Source organism: Chiroxiphia lanceolata, chromosome 30 (assembly GCF_009829145.1).
Source record: "Chiroxiphia lanceolata isolate bChiLan1 chromosome 30, bChiLan1.pri, whole genome shotgun sequence".
Lineage (NCBI taxonomy): Eukaryota > Metazoa > Chordata > Aves > Passeriformes > Pipridae > Chiroxiphia > Chiroxiphia lanceolata.
The window spans coordinates 2,121,053-2,137,693 of record NC_045666.1 but is presented as its reverse complement, the minus strand read 5'-3'; the positions used below and the strand labels follow the sequence as shown (position 1 = coordinate 2,137,693).

Genomic DNA, 16,641 nt, shown 5'->3' with positions numbered 1-16,641 from the left:
CCCAAATCAACGATAAAGCAACCAGAACGCTGTTTATTGATCACTTCAATCCCTACCTCCCGCCCGATCCGCTGGGACCGACACCGGAGGAGAAACGATGGTAAAAAACAACAAAACAAATGCAAATAAATTAAATTCCCAACAAGTCTCAAGGAACCAGGCTAGAGGTGCCTGCCCATGGTATTTTGAAACTCAAATAAAAGGGGGGAATAAAAATGAAAAAAAGGCCAAAAAAAAAGGTACAAAAAAATACAGAACCACAATCACAAGTGTCTGGAAAAGTAACACCAACAGTGGAGAAAGCGGAGCCAAACACGGGGCAGGACCAGGGGAGGTGGGAGGTGCCCCAGGGGACACGGCTGCTCCCGAGGAGAGGGGCTGGGGCATGCACAGAGCAAGGGGGGACAGAGGGGTCCCCAGGGCTGAGGACCCCCCACTCCAGGGACTCGGCTGCGGCTGTTTGGCTCCGGGGTCAGTGACACTGGCAGTGCCCAGTTTGGGGACACCGAGACGAGCCCCTTCCCCACCCGCAGGAGGGGAGCAGCTCCTGCTGCTGCGGGGTCAGATCAAAGCTTGGAGAGACACCGGAGAGCGAGGTGGAAAATCCAGGGGGGTGAGAAATCCCGGGGGGGAAGTGGCTATGGAATGAGTGAGAGCTGCTGGGCAGCAGGGCTGGTCCTGGGGGGCTGGGCTGGATTGTGAGCCGGGATTTGGGGGACCCACCGAGGGGTCTGGCAGTGCGTGTGGAGCCATCGCTCCTTCTGTCCAAGAAAGACACGGAACGGGGAAGCAAAGGGGGGACGTGGAGGGGCTGCAGCGCCGGCCGAGCTCCGTGCAGGGTTTTACCAGAGGGGTTTAATCGTGTCACTGAGGAACCAAGAGGTCGGAGGGGACAGTTCCCTAAAATCCACGTGGTGAACAGGGACCGCCCGCAGTTCTGAGCGGCCTCCCTGGGCCTCTCCCCCCCTCTGCACCTTCCCCCTCCTCTCCCTCAAAGGGTTCGGCCCCGGAATCCCTCAGATCTCCTCCACTCCGTGTGCAAAGATCATGACGAGCCCCGGCTCGAGCACCATGTCCTCGCCCATGTGCTGGTTCTCGCAGGCCATCACCACCACCGCCTGCTTCCCGGGGATGCGCTTGGCCACATAGTTCTCGTAGTAGCGCCGGTTCATCTGGCGCGTCTCCAGCGTGGCCAGGCCCTGGGGCCAGTTCCGCTCGTGGGCGTTCTCGATGAGCTCGTTGATGATGGACGCGGGGCAGCCGCTCTCCACCAGCGAGCGCTTGATGACGGCCTGGAGCACCGCGTCCGGCGTGGAGATCATCCCGCCCCACCGCGTCACCCGCGCCGGCTGCAGGGAGTTCACCCACCTGGGGACACGGGGAGGGGGGGGTTGGGGTAGAATCCCAGGATCCTTGAGGTTGGAAAAGACCTCCAAGATCATCGAGTCCAACCCGTGCCCCATCCCCGCCTTGTCCCCCAGCCCAGAGCACCGAGTGCCACGTCCAGGCCTTCCTTGGACACCTCCAGGGATGGGGACTCCACCACCTCCCTGACCACCCTTTCCAGGAAGAAATTCCTCCTGATGTCCCCAGACCTTTGCTGTGTCTGGATCACCCCCTCAGCCCAGGAGTCCAGCTCTGGCTCTTTGGAAGGAACTGTGGCCCCAAACCCTTGAGCCAGACACAGCTGAGCAGTGAGGGGGTTGCAGTCACAGAACCCCAGACTGGTTGGGGTCAGAAGGGACCTCTGGAGACCACCCAGTCCAACTCTCTTGCCAAGGCAGAGTCACCTTGAGAAGGTGACACAAGAGGGTTTGGAATGTCTCCAGAGAGGGAGAGTCCACACCCTCCCTGGGCAGCTGTTCCAGTGCTCTGCCACCCTCCATGGAAAGAAGTTCTTCCTCATGTGGAGGTGGAACTTCCTGTGTTTTAGTTTGACAACGCCTTCCACGAGGAAATCATTCCTGATTTCCAACCTGAACCTGCCTTGGGGCAGCTTGAGGCCACTTCCTCTTGTCCTGTCACTTGTTACCTGGGAGAAGAGGCCCATCCCCATCTGGCTACAATCACAATTTCCCCCAGAGCTGGGGAATGGCTCTGTTTTGGGTGCTCTGTGCTTGGGAGTGAGCCTGGATGGGGAACACTGAACTTCCCCACCTTCCCTTCCTGTTTTCATCTCAGGCTGCTTCAATCAGCTCCACAATCCCTCCCTTCAGGGAGGGGACAGAGGAGGAGCAAGGAGCTGCTTCCTCTCCAGCCTTTCTCCCAAGGAGGAAGGAATTTGGCAGCTTCCTGTTCGTGGGCAGGATGCAGGTGGAACAATAACACTCCAAACCCATTGTGTGAGCAGCTCACGTGCCACCCCCAGCACAAACTCCCCTCTTGTGAACCATTTCCCTCTCGTCAGAAGGCACCTCACCCCCTCCCCAGTCCCTCAGCCACGCTGGCAGATTCCCAGTCCCCTCTGCCCCCAACGTGGAGTTCCCCCCGCCCAGCCCCGGGACTCACTCCAGGATCTCGTTGTACTCGATGGTCTCCTCCAGGTTCTGCAGGTTGGGGTTGACGCTGCGGATCGCCCGCATGTAGGCCTTGAGCAGCTGGATATCCCGCTTCTGCCACGGCAGGGAAAAGTGGGATTTGGGAACGGGGTCACCGTGGGGGTCCCGTGGCACAGACCGGCCCCGCAGAGCCCTCGGCCCGGTGCCACCCCAGCACCCACAGACCCCCAGCCACACTCAGGACACTCTCCAGCCCCTTTTTTTTTTTGGCATTTTGGTGTCCGAGCACCCCATGGGGACCAGGGGAACCCTGGCACAAGCCTGGCACAGCTGGACCCACCTGCTCGGCCAGCTGGTGCTTGTGCTCTGCCGAGGTCTTCTCCAGCTCAGCGATCCGTGTCTGCTGCTGCTGCACCACCGACCGCAGGTGCTTGATGCAGTTGTGGTTGGGCAGCTCGTCTTTGGGCATTTCCAAGCTGCCAAGCGTTAGGAGAAAACGTGGAGGCCCCACATTAGGGGAAGCTGCACACAGAGCACTTGGCATCGGCGTGTGAGCAGCTCCCAGAGCTAATCCGGGTGTGTGGGACCAGCTCAGACACCTCTGATGAGTGTGGGAAGGCCCTGCCGTGCCAAACGGTCTGGGGAGAGTTATGGGAACAAACCACCACTGCCACAGTGCCATGGGATGGGGATTTTCCTCCTCCAAAGGGATCAGGGAGCAGAACCAGACAGCCCACGGGCCCGATCCAGGTTCTGACTTCACCCCAGGAGATCTCACTATCTCCAGTCCAGGTCCCCTTCCAGGGCACTGCTTTCCAGCACCTCATTCCCCAGTCTGTCCATAGATCCAGGGCTGCCCCACCCCTGGTGCAGAATCCAGTACTTGAACTTCGTATGGTTGGTGACTGCCCATCTCTCCAGTCTGTCAAGGTCTCTCTGCAGGGTCTCGACGGAGTCAACAGCTCCTCCCAGCCCCTTCTGCAGCACCGTGGCCTCTGAACCCCCGGCCCCTTCCCAAACCCCAGCCCCTTCCCAAACCCCGGGCTCCTTCCTAAACTCCGGGCTCCTTCCCAAACCCCCCGGCCCCTTCCCAAACCCCCCGGCCCCTTCCCAAACCCCAGGCCCCTTCCCAAACCCCGGGCCCCTTCCCAAACCCCGGGCCCCTTCCCAAACCCCCCAGGCTCCTTCCCAAACCCCGGGCCCCTTCCCAAACCCCGGGCCCCTTCCCAAACCCCCCGGCCCCTTCCCAAACCCCCCGGCCCCTTCCCAAACCCCGGGCTCCTCCTCACCCGCATCCCTGCTCGCAGGTCACCGGGCGCTTGGGGTTGTGCTCGCAGTCGTTGAGGTGAGACATGAGGTTGTCGAGGCGCACGACGGCCGTGCAGCCGAACACGGCGTTGTCGCAGGTGATCTGCAGCTTGGACAGCATGTTCCGCATGATCCGCGGCACCGGGCGCAGGTGGGCGACGGTCACCACGCTGCGGTCCACGGGGCACGTCTGCTGCTGCGAGAACCACTGCGTGATGCAGGCATTGCAGAAGGCGTGCTCGCAGTGGGGAGCCTGCGGGGGGGCAGGACACGGCCACGGGTCACTCGCGGGCTGGAAAAGATCTCCGAGACCAAATCCAAGCCGTGCCCGACGCCCACCTTGTGCCCCGGCCCAGAGCACCGAGTGCCACGTCCAGGCCTCCCTCGGGCTCCTAAATGTCGTCGTTTTCCCGGATTAAAACATCCCTTGGCTGTGTTTACACAGACAGGCTCTGCTCCTGTGTCCAAACTGCACTCAAGGGTATTCAGCACTGGGGAGGGGGAGCAGATTTTGGGAACACGGAGCTTTATCCCTGGTGCCAATTCCTTTCCTGCGCTACTCGAACCCTTCACAAGGAAAGCTCAGAATCCAGGGAGCTCGCAGTGTGCACGGTGCCCATCACCTGATCCAGACATCCACGAGCCTGGGGCTGCCACCAGAGCCTTCCAGCAGCCAAAATCAGTGCTGAGGTGGGACCTACCTGAACTGGCTCCTCCAGGACCCCGCTGCAGATGGGGCATATAAGGTCCTCATCAACGTCCCCCTGGAAACGAGCTACATCATACCCCATCGCTCGTCACCGGAGCCAGAACCCTGCAGAGGGGACAGAGGGCTCAGGGGGGCTGCACAGGGCACATCCCAGCCCTCTGCCTCCCAAATTCCTGCTCTCTCCTGCCCCAGGCACACCTGGAGCTCTCACCAGGTGCCCTATGGGGGAGGGCAAAGGGTCTCGGCCCCCTCTGTGTGCCCGGAGCTGCCCCAACGCTGCTGCCTCCACTCGAAATTCCCAATCCTGACGCAATTTTCCACTTGGTGGTTGTTGGGGTTTGATCTGGGGGTTGTTTTGCACAGTTTATTTGGTTTGCTGAGGTGGGACACGTGCCAGGGACCGTTCCTGGTGCAGCCAGACCCTCGCCAGCCTCACGCAACGGCACCGGCTCCTCCCTGGGAGGCAGGAACGTCCTGCCAAGGATGGCAGTGCCAGGTAATTCCCTTCTCCAACCCCTCCACTCTCTGCCAGGGCCGGCCTTGAGCTCTGCCCCGGCAGTTACTGGGCCCCCTGCTCCTCCTGCCCCGTTCTCACGACATCAAAGGCGGTGTCCAAGCCCTGCAGCCCCATAAAGGAGTCCCCACCCCAAATCCAAACAGGAGCTGGCAGGGACAGGAGGGGTGTGAGGGCACGGGGAGCCCTCACGAGGCTCTGAAACCACCGTGGCAGGGCAGCAATTCCAGCTGTGCAAACACCAGCAGGTGGCTTTGCATCCCTCCAGCTCTCAGGATGCAGCTCCAGAACTCTGGATCCACCAGGGCTTTGGATCCACCGGGAGGTTCATTAACAAAACCCTTTCCCTGCCAGTCCCAGGGATCCTCTGGGAATTCCCAGGTCTGCCCAGCTCCTTCTACGTGAAATACAAGATACAGAAACCAGGCAGGGGCAGTTCCTGAGCCAGTTTGGCAGGATTTCTGTCAAACCTCTGGAATTTAAGGAAGATCTCGCTATTTCCCCGTGGATATTGATTTAAACCAAAGCTTTTTGGAGCAAGAAAATCCCCCAGACCCGGGAGCAGCCACCATTCCAAGGCTCCACGTGCGTGGAGGGAGGACTGAACTCCTGCAGAAAGCTGTGGGGGAAGGATCAAAGCCATTCCCATGGAGAAGGGAGGCTGTGAGAGGGCCCTGCTTTACCTCCCGTGGCAGAATTCCTCCCGGAGCGGCGCAGGGCTGGGCTGGCTTCACTCTGTGCAGGGACACTCTCCCAATGGCCCATCTTGCCCCTCGCTCTTCCACAGCCCAGAACGTTCCTCGGGGGCCCCGCGCCGGAGTCAGACAGGACAGAGCTGATCCCAGGGGACAGAGAAGGGAGGATGAGGATGGTGAAGGAGGTGGAGGCTGTGCCCTGCCCATCACCCCCCTCCAGCCACATGGGAAAGGAGCTGGAATTTTCTGAAGAGCCTTTGAGACTCTCCAAAAAACGACGGAGAACCTGTGGAGGAGCCGCAGCCCCGAAGGCGCCGATCCCACCGTGGGGGGACGAGGGGCCAAAGGCCCCAAGCAGAGAATTCCCACTGTATCCCAACCCACTCCTTGCCTCCAGGGATTTCTGATTTCAGTGGGAAGAACCAGGGTCCCTTCAGAGCCCCAAACCAGCCCCGGAGAGCCCTCGTGCCCCCCCGAACATGCCAATGACACGGATCCACATCCCTGTCTCCCTTGGCTTTGGGAATTCCAGCCCCATTCCCAGCTGGATCCACAGGGCAGGGACACAAACACCAGCCCACTGGGCAAAGCCTCAGCTCTGCAGTGACAAAATCCCGCTAAAAATACCGGTTTCCCCAAATGCCACTTAAAAAAAAAAAAAAAAAATCTCCTGACACAAATCCAAGGTTTTTTCTCTCTCGCTGCGAAAAATCGACAGAATGGGAAAAACTATTTTGGTTTGAGCTCCTGGTCATGGCAACGAGGGGAAAAACCAGCTCAGGAACAGCCATGGGGGTTTGGGCACCAGAACCTTCGACACCATTATTACTGAGGCACCAGAATTTCCCTGGTGCTGCTGAATTTTGGGGCATTTTCACGTTTATCACTTAAAATCACGGCAAAAAATGCCCTTCCTGAAAACAAGGCTGAGCTCGGGTGCTGCTTAATTCCTGCCTTCCCTCTGCTTCCCAAACACTGCCGAGCTTTTGTGCCAGGGACCAGGGTCAGGTGTGCTCCCCACATCCCCCAAATTCCTTGGGATTGTTCCCCAGGTTCCTTTGGATTGTCCACCCACATTCCTTGGGATTGTTCCCACATTCCCTGCGACTGTTCCCCACATTCCTTGGGATTGTTCCCACATTCCTTGGGATTGTCCCCCACATTCCTCTCTCCCTCCGTGGCTGCCGCGGTGGGGGCTTCCCCCTCAACCCGGAGCCCCCGGGGGGCCGGGACCCCCCGGCCCTCGCTGTCCTCACTGCAGACGATTCCTCCAGGGAGCCACTTCCAGCCCGGTCCGTGTTTTCCCAGCCCGGCCCGTGTTCTCCCCCACAGCCGCCCCGGTGGGGCCGGGGCCGGTTCACGCCGCTGATCCCCCCCGGGACCGGCCCCGGCGCAGCCCCGGGAGGCGTCGTTTCGCTCCCGGTGTCCGGGCGCGGCACCGAGAGCACGGCCGGGGATTCTCCTCCTCCCACCGGGACGGGGCTCCAGCGGCACCGGGACCGGCCCCCGGGGCTCTCACGGTCGGGGTGGAGGGGTCACTCCCCACCACACGAACTCCCGACCAGGTCCGGCCTCCCCCAGCCTCGAGCCCCGGCGGCCCCTCCCCGGACCACCGCCCGCTCCCCCCGGTGCTACCGGGGTCGCATCGCGCCCCCCCCGCCCCGGGAGCCCCGAACGCCGCCCACGGGCCCCGCTCTCCCCACGGAACCCCCCTCCTCCGCCCCACGTACCGCGGCCGCCGGGCCCAGGCCTCTCGGGGGCCGTTCCGGGGCCACTCGGTGGCCGTTCCGGGGCCGCTCCGGGCTCAGGGGCGGCCGCGGCTTCCACCGGGTCCCCCCGCCCGGCCCCGCCGCGCCGGAAGTTGCCGCGCCGGAAGCGCCGCTCTGGCCCCGCGCGAGCAGCAACTCACTGGTCAGGGCGGGGCTCCGCGAGGTGAGCCGCGCTAAGCCCCGCCCTCAATGCATCGCTATTGGTTGGAGCAGCGGTACGTCACCCGCTCCGCCGTGCGCTGATTGGCTGCACGGGGCAGTGTCCGGGGGCTGCCGGGAGCGTGCCGGCGAGGGCGCGCGGCGGGGCCTGCGAGCGCCCCCTGGCGGCGGGGCGGGAGAGAGGGCGGTGCTCCCGATCCCGATCCCGGTCCCGGTGGCCCCGGAGTCTCGCTCGTGGGTAGTCCCGTCCCCGCGGTCCTGTCTCCAGTGTCCCGGCGGCCCCGTTCCAACGGTCTCGTTCCCCGCGTCCCCGCACTCAGCCCGGTGGTCCCGTTCCCAGCGGTGATGCCCCCCCGGTGTCCCGTCCCCGCGGTCCTGTGCTCGGTGCCTCGTTCCCACGTTCCCGTCGCCGGTGTCCCCGCAGCCCGGTGGTCCCGTCCCCGCGGTCCCCCTCCCCAGCAGCGATGCCCCCCCCTCCGTGTCGCGTCCCCGCTGTCCTGTCCCTGCTGTCCCCGGTGGTCCCAAGGCCGGTAGTCTCGTCCCCAGTGTCCCATCCCCGGTGTCCCATTCCCGGTGTCCTGGTCCCATCTCCGGGTGGTCCCATCCCCATCCCCCATACTGCTCCCCGTCCCAGCAGTGATGTCCTGGGCCCCCTCCCCGGGGGTGGCACAGCCGGTGTCCGCCCCTACCCCCCATCGCCGGTGTTCCCTCTGTCCCCGGTGTCCCCCCATCCCCGGTACCCCCCGTTCCTACGCAGGGTCCCGCCGGCACCATGAGCACCGAGACGCTGGTGAAGGACGTGAAACCGGGGCTGAAGAACCTCAACCTCATCTTCATCGTGCTGGAGACGGGTGGGTGTGAGGGCGGGGGGTCCCCCCCGGCCCCACGTGCCCCCCTGACCCCGCGTGTCCCCCCAGGCCGGGTGACGAAGACCAAGGACGGGCACGAGGTGCGAACGTGCAAAGTGGCCGACAAGACCGGCAGCATCAACATCTCGGTGTGGGACGATGTGGGGAACCTCATCCAGCCTGGGGACATCATCCGCCTCACCAAGGGGTACTGGGGGGGCTGGGGGGGCTCCCGGGACCCCCGACCCTGCGGGGACCCCGCCCTGACCCCCCCTTCCTCCTCCTCCTCCTCCTCAGCTACGCCTCCGTCTTCAAGGGCTGCCTGACCCTCTACACGGGGCGCGGGGGGGACCTGCAGAAGATCGGCGAGTAAGGACGGGGTGGGGGGTCCCCCCGGAGCTGGGGGGCTTCGGGGAGGCGGGGGGACCCCACGGCCCCTCTCTGCCTGCAGGTTCTGCATGGTGTACTCCGAGGTGCCCAACTTCAGCGAGCCCAACCCCGAGTACGTGGCGCAGCAGTCGCAGAGCAAAGGGGTGAGCTGGGGGGTCCCAGGCTGGGGAGGGGGCTGGGCTGGCACTGCCAGGACCCCCTCGGCCCCCCGAGGGCAGCCCCCCGGCTCTGCAGCACACGGGGGTCTCCATCTCCTCCTCCACAGGCCCAGAACGAGAACGCGAGTGCTTCTGCCTCACAGACCACCCCGGGCCCCCCCGCAGCCCCCCCAGGTAGGTCATGCAGCCCCCTCCCCACCCTGGGACTGCAGGATCCCCCCCGTGGGACCCCCAGGCTCGGGGCGGGGGGGTCGGCTCCACCTTTCCCTCCCGGTTCTCTCGCAGCCCCCGACAGCCAGAACGGGAACGGGCTGAGCCCGGGGGGCCCCGCGCACCCCCCCAGCGCCCCCGCGCACCCCCCGAGCGGCCGCATCACCCGCAGCCAGCCCGGGCACCCCGGCCCCGCCTCCGGCCCCGTCAGCAACGGCAAAGAGACGCGGAGGAGCAGCAAGAGATAACGGGGACCCTCCCCCGGACCCTCCTCCCTCCAGCCCCGGCACGGTCGGGAACGGCGGGGGGGGCCCGGCCCCCCAGCCCCGCGCAGCCCCCGGGGCGAGGAGGGGGTGCCCCGGCCCCGCTGCCCCCCACTCACGTGCCTGCGGGGGCGGCCCGGAGCCCCCCGTGCTCGGGGGTCCCGGGCGGGACAGGGCTGAGCGGTGCCGGGGGGTCCCCTCCGCCCTGTGCCCCCCACCCACAGCGCCCGGGACCCTCGGGGGTACGTGTTAATAAAGGTCGAGCTCTGCCCACGCCTCTCCTGCTCCTGCCCGGCACGGGGGGGACCCGGACCCCCCCCCCCCGCCCTCAAGGCCCTCCCCGCGGCCCCTCCCGGCACCGGGGCCGGCCGGGAGCAGCTCCGGGGTGACCCTTGGCCCCCCCGGGTCGGGCGCGGCAGACGCGGGACGGGGACGGGGACGGGCAGGGCCGCGTCCCCCCGGCCCCACCACCGGTCAGGTGGGCACGGGTGGGCACGGGAGGGTCCCGGGGGGACACGGGCGATGCCAGCGCCGCGCCTGGGGGGGTCCCACGAGTGGGGTGGTGATGGGGACAATGAGACCCACGTGGGTGGGCGGGGAAGGGGGGGGCTCGGGGGAGGGGGCACCCGCGGGGCCGGGGGGGGGTCGGGGGGGCCCTGGCTCCCAGGATTTTCCATCACGTCCTGGCCCCACGTGGGAGAGGACGGCAGCCATCCCACCATCCCATCTCCACGTGCGGCTGTCCCGGGTCCCTGCTGGGAAGGGGGGGAGCCGGTGGGGGGATGTGGGGCTGTGGGTGGTGGGGTGGGGGGTGAGGAGGGAGCCGGGGGGTGCCGAGGGCTTTATCTCCCGCCTGGTGAAACATTAACTCCCTCACAAAACCTGCCCCCGTTGCAAAACCTCCCCTCGAGGACGAGGGTCACCATGTCCCCCCACAGCATTGTCCCCACCACCCCCCTCTCCCGCCTCGGGAGCCCTCGGGGGGCACAGGGGCAGCACCCCCCGTCCCGGCTCCGCTGCCCGGGGTGTCCCTGAGCCCCGGTGTGGGACACGTGTCCCGGGAGGTGACCCTGCTGCCGCCTGTCGCTTTCCCTGCGGACGGACGGACAGACGGGTGGCAGGAAAGTGCAGCCGGGGGCCACCTGGGGGGACCCCACGTCCCGGGAGGGGCCCAAGGGCAGGGGGTCTGTGCCCACCACAGCTCCCACCACCCTCACCCCGGTGTCTCCCTCCTCCCCCAGCTCCGCCGCCCCCAGGATCCGGCCCCATGGGCCCCCCCGGGCTCCTCCTGGGGCTCCTCCTGGCTCTGGGGGTCGGGGGGACGCCGGAGCCGCCGGGGCCGCTGCCCGAGGAGCAGGAGCACGGGTATTACCTGCAGCAGCTCTTCGGGCAGTACGGGGCCAACGGGACCCTGCCCTTCGAGGGGCTGGCGCGGCTGCTGGGCAGCCTCGGGCTGGGCCGTGTCCAGGTGGTCCAGATCCAGCACGAGGAGCTGGGCCACGGCCACGTCAGTCACCTGGACCTGCTCGAGGTGCAGGAGGAGAAGCACCGGCACCGGCACCCGGTCTGGGAGCACGGCGGGGACGCGGCTCCCGGCGCCCCAGCGACCGACCGACCCCACAGGTACCCGGTTCCCCCCCGGCCCCCGGGAGGGCTGCCCCACACCCCGGCGTGATGGGGGGCTCACGGCCCCGGTCTCCCGCAGCCCCCCGCCCTCCCAGACACAAAGCTGGGCGAAGCCGGTGCCCACCGAGCCCCCCGGTGCTGGGGGCCCCCCCCGGCGGTACCAGCCCACCCTCAGCCTGCTGGGGAGGGTCCTGGGCTTGGAGCACTCCAGCGCCGACCACCCGCACGATGACGTGAGTGGGGGGGGGTCGCGCCGTCCCGCTCCGCTGCCACACCCCGGGAGCCTGGGGGACCCCCGGCTGCTCCTTGTCCCCCTGGGACCCCCAGCAGCACTCACCGCAGCCCCCCGGCCCTGCAGTGCCTCAACGTGACCCAACTGCTGGTGAACTTCGGGCTGGACTCGGTGTCGCAGCTGACGCCGGAGCAGTTCACCCTCCTGTGCCCGGCCCTGCTCTACCAGATCGACAGCCGCGTCTGCATCCAGCACAGCGATGAGGTGACGCTGCCTCCCCCGGGGGGGGGCCTGTGGCCAGGTAACCCCAACCCGGGGTAACCCCTCCCAGGCCCCCGGCCCCGGGTTGTCTGTCCCCGGGCCCCCCACAGCCTGTCACCCCATTGCTGCATCCCCACGTGCCCCAGTGTCTGATCTCCGTGCCCCTCATCTCTGGAGCCCCATCTCTGGTTCCTTGAGCATCTGGTCCCCCTGTCCCTGCACCCTGAGCCCCTGGTCTCCCATCAGATGGACCCTGTGGACCCTCTCTGTGCGTTCCCATCCCTGGCTCCTCCATCATCGGCTTCCCAGGTCCCCGTCACTTCAGTCCCATCCCTGGATCCCTCCAACCCCATCCCTACAATGATCGTCCCTCCAACCCCAAGTGCCCCCCCTCTCACACTCCCCATCCCCAGATTCCCATCACCCCACGCTCCTGGTCCTGGGGTCCCCATTCCTGAGGTCCCCATCCCTACCTCCCTGGGGTCCCCATCCTGCATCCCCAAGGACCCCCCCATCCCCACACCCCCTCCCCGTGCCCCCCTGCTCCGGCCGTGCCCCCTGACCCTCCCCACAGCGCTGGGCTGGGCTCTCCTGGCCGTGGCCTCCGTCAGCCTCCCGTCCGCCCTGGCCGTCCTCCTGGTCCCGCTGCTGAGCCGCAGCTTCTTCCGCTCCCTCCTGGCCTTCCTGGTGGCCCTGGCCGTGGGGACACTCTGTGGGGACGCCCTGCTCCACCTCTGGCCCCACGTAGGTACCCCCACCCCCGTGGAGGGGAGGTGGCACCCTGGGGGACACCGGGGTGTTCGGGTCCCCTGACCCGCTGGGTCACCCCTGTCCAGGCCCAGGGAGGGCACCAGGACACGTTGTCGGAGCCGGGGCCGGCGGTGCTGCAGGGGCTGGCGGTGCTGGGAGGCATCTACCTGCTCTTCCTGCTGGAGCTGCTCCTGGCGATGCTGCGGCGCAGGCGGGAGGCCACGGTGAGAGCCACGGGCACGGGGCAGGCGACGGGGTTACCACCAGGTCCGGCTTTGTACCCAACACCTCTGTTCTTTCACAGGGACACCCCCATGGAGAGACCCCCGGTGTGGCCGCGGGGGTCCTGGCACCGTCACGAGGAGGTACAACCCCCCCCTCGTGCCCCACAGTGCCCACAGCCCCCGGCCCCGACACCCACCGCGTGTCCCTCCTGCCGCAGGGGCCGAGCTGAGACACCTCAGGGCACCAGACACGGACCCAGAGCTGGAGCTGAGGCCCCACGGACCCCCCCGTGAATCCCCCCACGGGCCCCCCCACGGACACTCCCACGGCCCCGCGCTGCCCCTCAGCCCCAGGGCCACCGACATCGTGTGGATGGTGGTCCTGGGGGACGGGATCCACAACCTGACGGACGGGCTGGCCATCGGTGAGGGGGCAGAGCTGGACACGGGCACAGACCTGATGTGGACACGGAGGGGTGCCCAGGGACAGGGGACAAGGGGTGCAGAGTGCAGCAGGGGCAGAAGGACAGGCGGGCACAGGGACAGGGGGCAGGGGGTGCACAGGGCAGGGGGTGAAGGACCCTCTTCCCGCAGGTGCCGCCTTCTCCCAGAGCCTCTCCAGCGGGCTCAGCACGGCGCTGGCCGTGCTCTGCCACGAACTGCCCCACGAGCTGGGTGAGTGCTGCTCCCCCTGCCCCTGGCAGCCCCTCAGCTCCCCTCACACCCACCCACCCACCCACCCGCTCTGCCCGCAGGTGACCTGGCGGTGCTGCTGCGGGCGGGCACCGCCCCCCGCTCCGTCCTGCTCCTCAACCTGCTCTCGGCCCTGCTCTCCTGCCTGGGCGTGGTCGCGGGGGTGGCCGTGGGGCACAGCGGGACCCCCCTCACCCCCTGGGTCCTCACCACCACCGCCGGCATCTTCCTCTATGTGGCCCTGGCCGACATGGTAAGGGGTGTCCGGGGCTGTCCGGGGTGTCCAGGGCTGTCCGGGGTGTCCGGGGGTGTCTGGGTGTGTCCGGGGGTGTCCGGGGGTGTCTGGGTGTGTCCGGGGCTGTCCGGGGTGTCCGGGGGCATCTGGGGCTGTCCGGGGTGTCCGGGGGTCTCCGGGGCTGTCCGGGGGTATCTGGGGGTATCCGGGGGTGTCCGGGCTGTCCGGGCTGTCCGGGGGTGTCTGGGTGTGTCTGGGGGTATCCAGGGGTATCCGGGGGTGTCCAGGGCTGTCTGGGGTGTCCGGGGCTGTCTGGGGTGTCCGGGGTGTCTGGGGCTGTCCAGGGTATCCAGGGGTATCTGGGGGTGTCTGGAGCTGTCTGGGGTGTCCGGGGGTGTCCGGGGTGTCCGGGGCTGTCCAGGGCTGTCTGGGGGTATCTGGGGGTGTCCGGGGTGTCCGGGGCTGTCCAGGGCTGTCTGGGGGTATCCAGGGTTGTCCGGGGGTGTCCGGGGGTGTCCAGGGGTGTCCGGGGGTGTCTGAGGCTGTCCGGGGCTGTCCAGGGCTGTCTGGGGTGTCCGGGGGGTGGGAACCTCCTGCTGAGCCCCCGCTCTGCCCCAGCTCCCCGAGGCTCTGCGAGGAGCCGCCGAGGGCCCCGGCGAGGGCACCTGGAGCCGCTTCCTCCTGCAGAACGCGGGGTTCCTGCTGGGCAGTGGCATCATGTTGGGCATCGCCCTGGCCGAGGGGCACGTCCGCGCCTGGCTGCAGCTCTGAGGGGCTTGGCCGGGGCCAGGACCGGGCAGCAGGACCCCCAACGTGCCCCCAGGACCGGATTTTTTCACCTCCTGAAGACCCTCAGCGGCATCCGCTGCCTCGGGAGCCTCAGGCTCAGGCTCCTGTGGGGTGGGACTCGGGGGTCCCCTCAGCCCCCCGGGGTGGGGGCAGTGGGGTGCTCACACACCCGGCTCCGGGGCTGATCGAAGCTTGTTCCCCTTCCCATCCTCCCAGACCAGGCAGAGGAAGGACAACAGCCCTTAGAAGCAATAGCATTTTAATAAACATAATTGATTCAAAGCCACAATACGAAGAACAGGACTTGGTTGCAGCTCACACGGTAGAAAATAGATCAAGTCTGAATGCTTTTGTCTTTTTTCTCCCCCCCTTTTTCAGTATCTTTTTAGTTCCTTTCCCTCCCCTCCCTTCCCCTTCCTCCTCCCCGAAGGTGATGCAGGATTTCTGAAAATACAGAACATCTGAGAAAAAAGTGACTGCTCAGGAGGCTCGGGGAGCTGGGGGGGTGGGCTCACACTGGGGCTCTGGAGCTGGGAGAGGAACCAGCTCAGGCCCTTTCCAGGGAATGCTGAGCTCTGCTCCCTGCAAAGGTCTGAAACAGCCAAATCCAGGGACTGGAGCGCCTGGGGTTTGGGCACCCTGGGGCAGCCAGGGGGACAATCACCCCACAGGTGGGTGATGGCCCAGCCCAGCCCCATGGGGGGCTTCAGACTCTGCAGGGTCTTCCAGGGGAGCTGGACAGGGACACCCCGAGCCCCTCCCTGTCACACCCACGTCCCCTGCACCGGACACTGCGGGGGCAGGAGCCACCACTGCCCCGGGAGCAGGAAGGCACCAAACACAGCCCAGCAGGGATGTTACCCGGGATGTTCTCCGGGATGTTTTCCACTGTCAGACCTGGAGCACCCGTGGGATGGGGTGAAGGTGGCAGGAAAGGGGCCGAGCCCTCTGTGACCGACCCGTGCCCTGCTCTGCACCCCCACCCCCAAACTGGTCACACTTCACACAGTGCAAAATTCAGAAAGATGCTGCCAGGATCCGAATGCCTGGAGCCCTTGACCCATTCCATAGTGGGGCTGGGACCCCCTCCCACAGTAGGACTGGGAGGGCTGGAATCCCTCTGGGGGGCTGGGACCCTTCTGGGGGGCTGGGACCCTGTCTCACAGCAGGAGTGGGACCACTCAGGGGTCCCAGACCCCTCATGCCTCTGGCCTCTCCTTCCACCCAACCAGGGGCTCCATCCACGTCCTCAGCCGTGGCAGAGCTTGGGAAAGCTCATTCCCAGGGCGAGGAGACCAGCACAGGGCTGTGAGCGGGCAGAGCAGCACGGTGGGACCCCTGGCACCCCCCGGCTCCGACACCAACAACCCCTGAAATCCAAGTGCTGAGCCCCAAAGAACCGGTAGTTTTGTCCAAGCCATCAGGAATCCTCTCCCGAAGGGCTCAGAGAAGGAAAAAGAAGGGACAGGAGGAAGGGCCAGGCCCATCAGCAGCTCCAGAGGAGCCTGAAAAGTCCGGGAACACCATCAGGAGGCCCCTCACACCCCGGTTCTCCAAACACCACACCCGGGCCGCACGGCGGCTCAGCCGGAGGTTTCCATGCGTTTCCTTTATTATTTTCAAGTTGACGAACAATATCGATACGACTGGGTCGAGTAAGGCTATTTTCCTCTTTTTTTTTTTTTTTTTTTTTTTTTTCTCTTCCCCCTCTTTCTCCCCCCCAGCACGGGAAGAGGGACGAGGCCCCGGGGCCGTGGAGGCCGGGACACGGAGGAGTCGGCTGTACCTGACAGGTGATGAGGTTTGTCCTGTCGCCACCAAAGGAACATTTATGTGCATAAAATACAGAGGTGCAGCATTGACACGGAGGATATTAAAGACACAGAGTTGCTACAGATGCCTTAAGAGACGCGTCCCCCATCCCCAACCGCCCCGCGGGGGCTCCGGCTCCGTCCCCTCCGGCCTCGCGCCGCAATTCCAAGGATTTCAGGGCAGCTCCAGAGCCATTCCCGCCTCGTGGGTACGTTACCGGAGCTCCCGATGATGCTTCGGGTGAGTCTCGGCTTTTATTTTTTTGGGAGGGGGGCGGGGTTTAATCTCCTTTCACTGCCGAGCCCAGAAAATTCCAGCCAGGAGAAGAGGATTGAAGAGCTCCTTGTGTCCTTGGAGAAAAACAAAGAACAGAAAGAAAAGGAAGGGGGGGGGGAAAAAAAAAAAAAGGCAAAGAAAAAGAAACAAAAGCCCGAACCAAGGAATCCCTCGTGTCGGCGCCGGGATCCTCTGGGAGGGGCTGGTTTTTCCTTTGGTTTC

General features: G+C 65.7%; 3 protein-coding genes across 5 annotated transcripts; 2 read left to right on the top strand and 1 right to left on the bottom strand.

Annotated features, from left to right (window-relative positions):
* Nucleotides 1-13: 13 nt before the first annotated feature.
* Nucleotides 14-10,911, bottom strand: RNF41 (ring finger protein 41). 2 transcript variants are annotated; one of them, XM_032713461.1, is made up of 7 exons: nucleotides 10,894-10,911; nucleotides 5,713-5,864; nucleotides 4,508-4,620; nucleotides 3,788-4,059; nucleotides 2,839-2,974; nucleotides 2,509-2,612; nucleotides 14-1,368 (listed from the first exon to the last, which is right to left on the bottom strand). In XM_032713461.1, the coding sequence occupies exons 3-7, from the start codon at nucleotides 4,595-4,597 to the stop codon at nucleotides 1,017-1,019; spliced, it is 954 nt and encodes a 317-aa protein (XP_032569352.1). In that variant the 5' UTR covers nucleotides 4,598-4,620; nucleotides 5,713-5,864; nucleotides 10,894-10,911; the 3' UTR covers nucleotides 14-1,016. The 2 variants fall into 2 exon arrangements, with proteins under 2 accessions (XP_032569352.1, XP_032569351.1); XM_032713460.1 differs by lacking the exon at nucleotides 10,894-10,911 and adding an exon at nucleotides 7,455-7,582.
* On the top strand, nucleotides 7,775-9,617 carry NABP2 (nucleic acid binding protein 2). The gene is made up of 7 exons (XM_032713468.1): nucleotides 7,775-7,886; nucleotides 8,410-8,503; nucleotides 8,570-8,708; nucleotides 8,798-8,869; nucleotides 8,952-9,033; nucleotides 9,156-9,222; nucleotides 9,334-9,617. Exons 2-7 carry the CDS (start codon nucleotides 8,425-8,427, stop codon nucleotides 9,504-9,506), a joined length of 612 nt encoding a protein of 203 aa, XP_032569359.1. The 5' UTR covers nucleotides 7,775-7,886; nucleotides 8,410-8,424; the 3' UTR covers nucleotides 9,507-9,617.
* On the top strand, nucleotides 9,968-16,571 carry SLC39A5 (solute carrier family 39 member 5). Of its 2 annotated transcripts, none has more exons than XM_032713457.1 (11): nucleotides 9,968-9,999; nucleotides 10,763-11,144; nucleotides 11,227-11,380; nucleotides 11,506-11,680; nucleotides 12,215-12,384; nucleotides 12,477-12,614; nucleotides 12,695-12,755; nucleotides 12,833-13,039; nucleotides 13,209-13,289; nucleotides 13,370-13,560; nucleotides 16,056-16,571. In XM_032713457.1, exons 2-11 carry the CDS (start codon nucleotides 10,789-10,791, stop codon nucleotides 16,119-16,121), a joined length of 1,599 nt encoding a protein of 532 aa, XP_032569348.1. In that variant the 5' UTR covers nucleotides 9,968-9,999; nucleotides 10,763-10,788; the 3' UTR covers nucleotides 16,122-16,571. The 2 variants fall into 2 exon arrangements, with proteins under 2 accessions (XP_032569348.1, XP_032569347.1); XM_032713456.1 differs by lacking the exon at nucleotides 16,056-16,571 and adding an exon at nucleotides 14,161-14,620.
* Nucleotides 16,572-16,641: the final 70 nt, after the last annotated feature.

What these genes read in the sequence shown, in the direction of transcription:
- RNF41 (XM_032713461.1), bottom strand. Translation starts at nt 4,597, where the DNA reads ATGGGGTATGATGTAGCTCGTTTCCAGGGGGACGTTGATGAGGACCTT. An exon ending in AGCACCAGCTGGCCGAGCAG is followed by an intron (nt 2,613 to 2,838) that starts GTGGGTCCAGCT and finishes CTGCCGTGGCAG; the next exon opens with AAGCGGGATATCCAGCTGCT. An exon ending in GAGTACAACGAGATCCTGGA is followed by an intron (nt 1,369 to 2,508) that starts GTGAGTCCCGGG and finishes CCGTGTCCCCAG; the next exon opens with GTGGGTGAACTCCCTGCAGC.
- NABP2 (XM_032713468.1), top strand. Translation starts at nt 8,425, where the DNA reads ATGAGCACCGAGACGCTGGTGAAGGACGTGAAACCGGGGCTGAAGAAC. An exon ending in CTTCATCGTGCTGGAGACGG is followed by an intron (nt 8,504 to 8,569) that starts GTGGGTGTGAGG and finishes GTGTCCCCCCAG; the next exon opens with GCCGGGTGACGAAGACCAAG. An exon ending in ATCATCCGCCTCACCAAGGG is followed by an intron (nt 8,709 to 8,797) that starts GTACTGGGGGGG and finishes CCTCCTCCTCAG; the next exon opens with CTACGCCTCCGTCTTCAAGG.
- SLC39A5 (XM_032713456.1), top strand. Translation starts at nt 10,789, where the DNA reads ATGGGCCCCCCCGGGCTCCTCCTGGGGCTCCTCCTGGCTCTGGGGGTC. An exon ending in GCGACCGACCGACCCCACAG is followed by an intron (nt 11,145 to 11,226) that starts GTACCCGGTTCC and finishes GGTCTCCCGCAG; the next exon opens with CCCCCCGCCCTCCCAGACAC. An exon ending in GACGGACGGGCTGGCCATCG is followed by an intron (nt 13,040 to 13,208) that starts GTGAGGGGGCAG and finishes CTCTTCCCGCAG; the next exon opens with GTGCCGCCTTCTCCCAGAGC.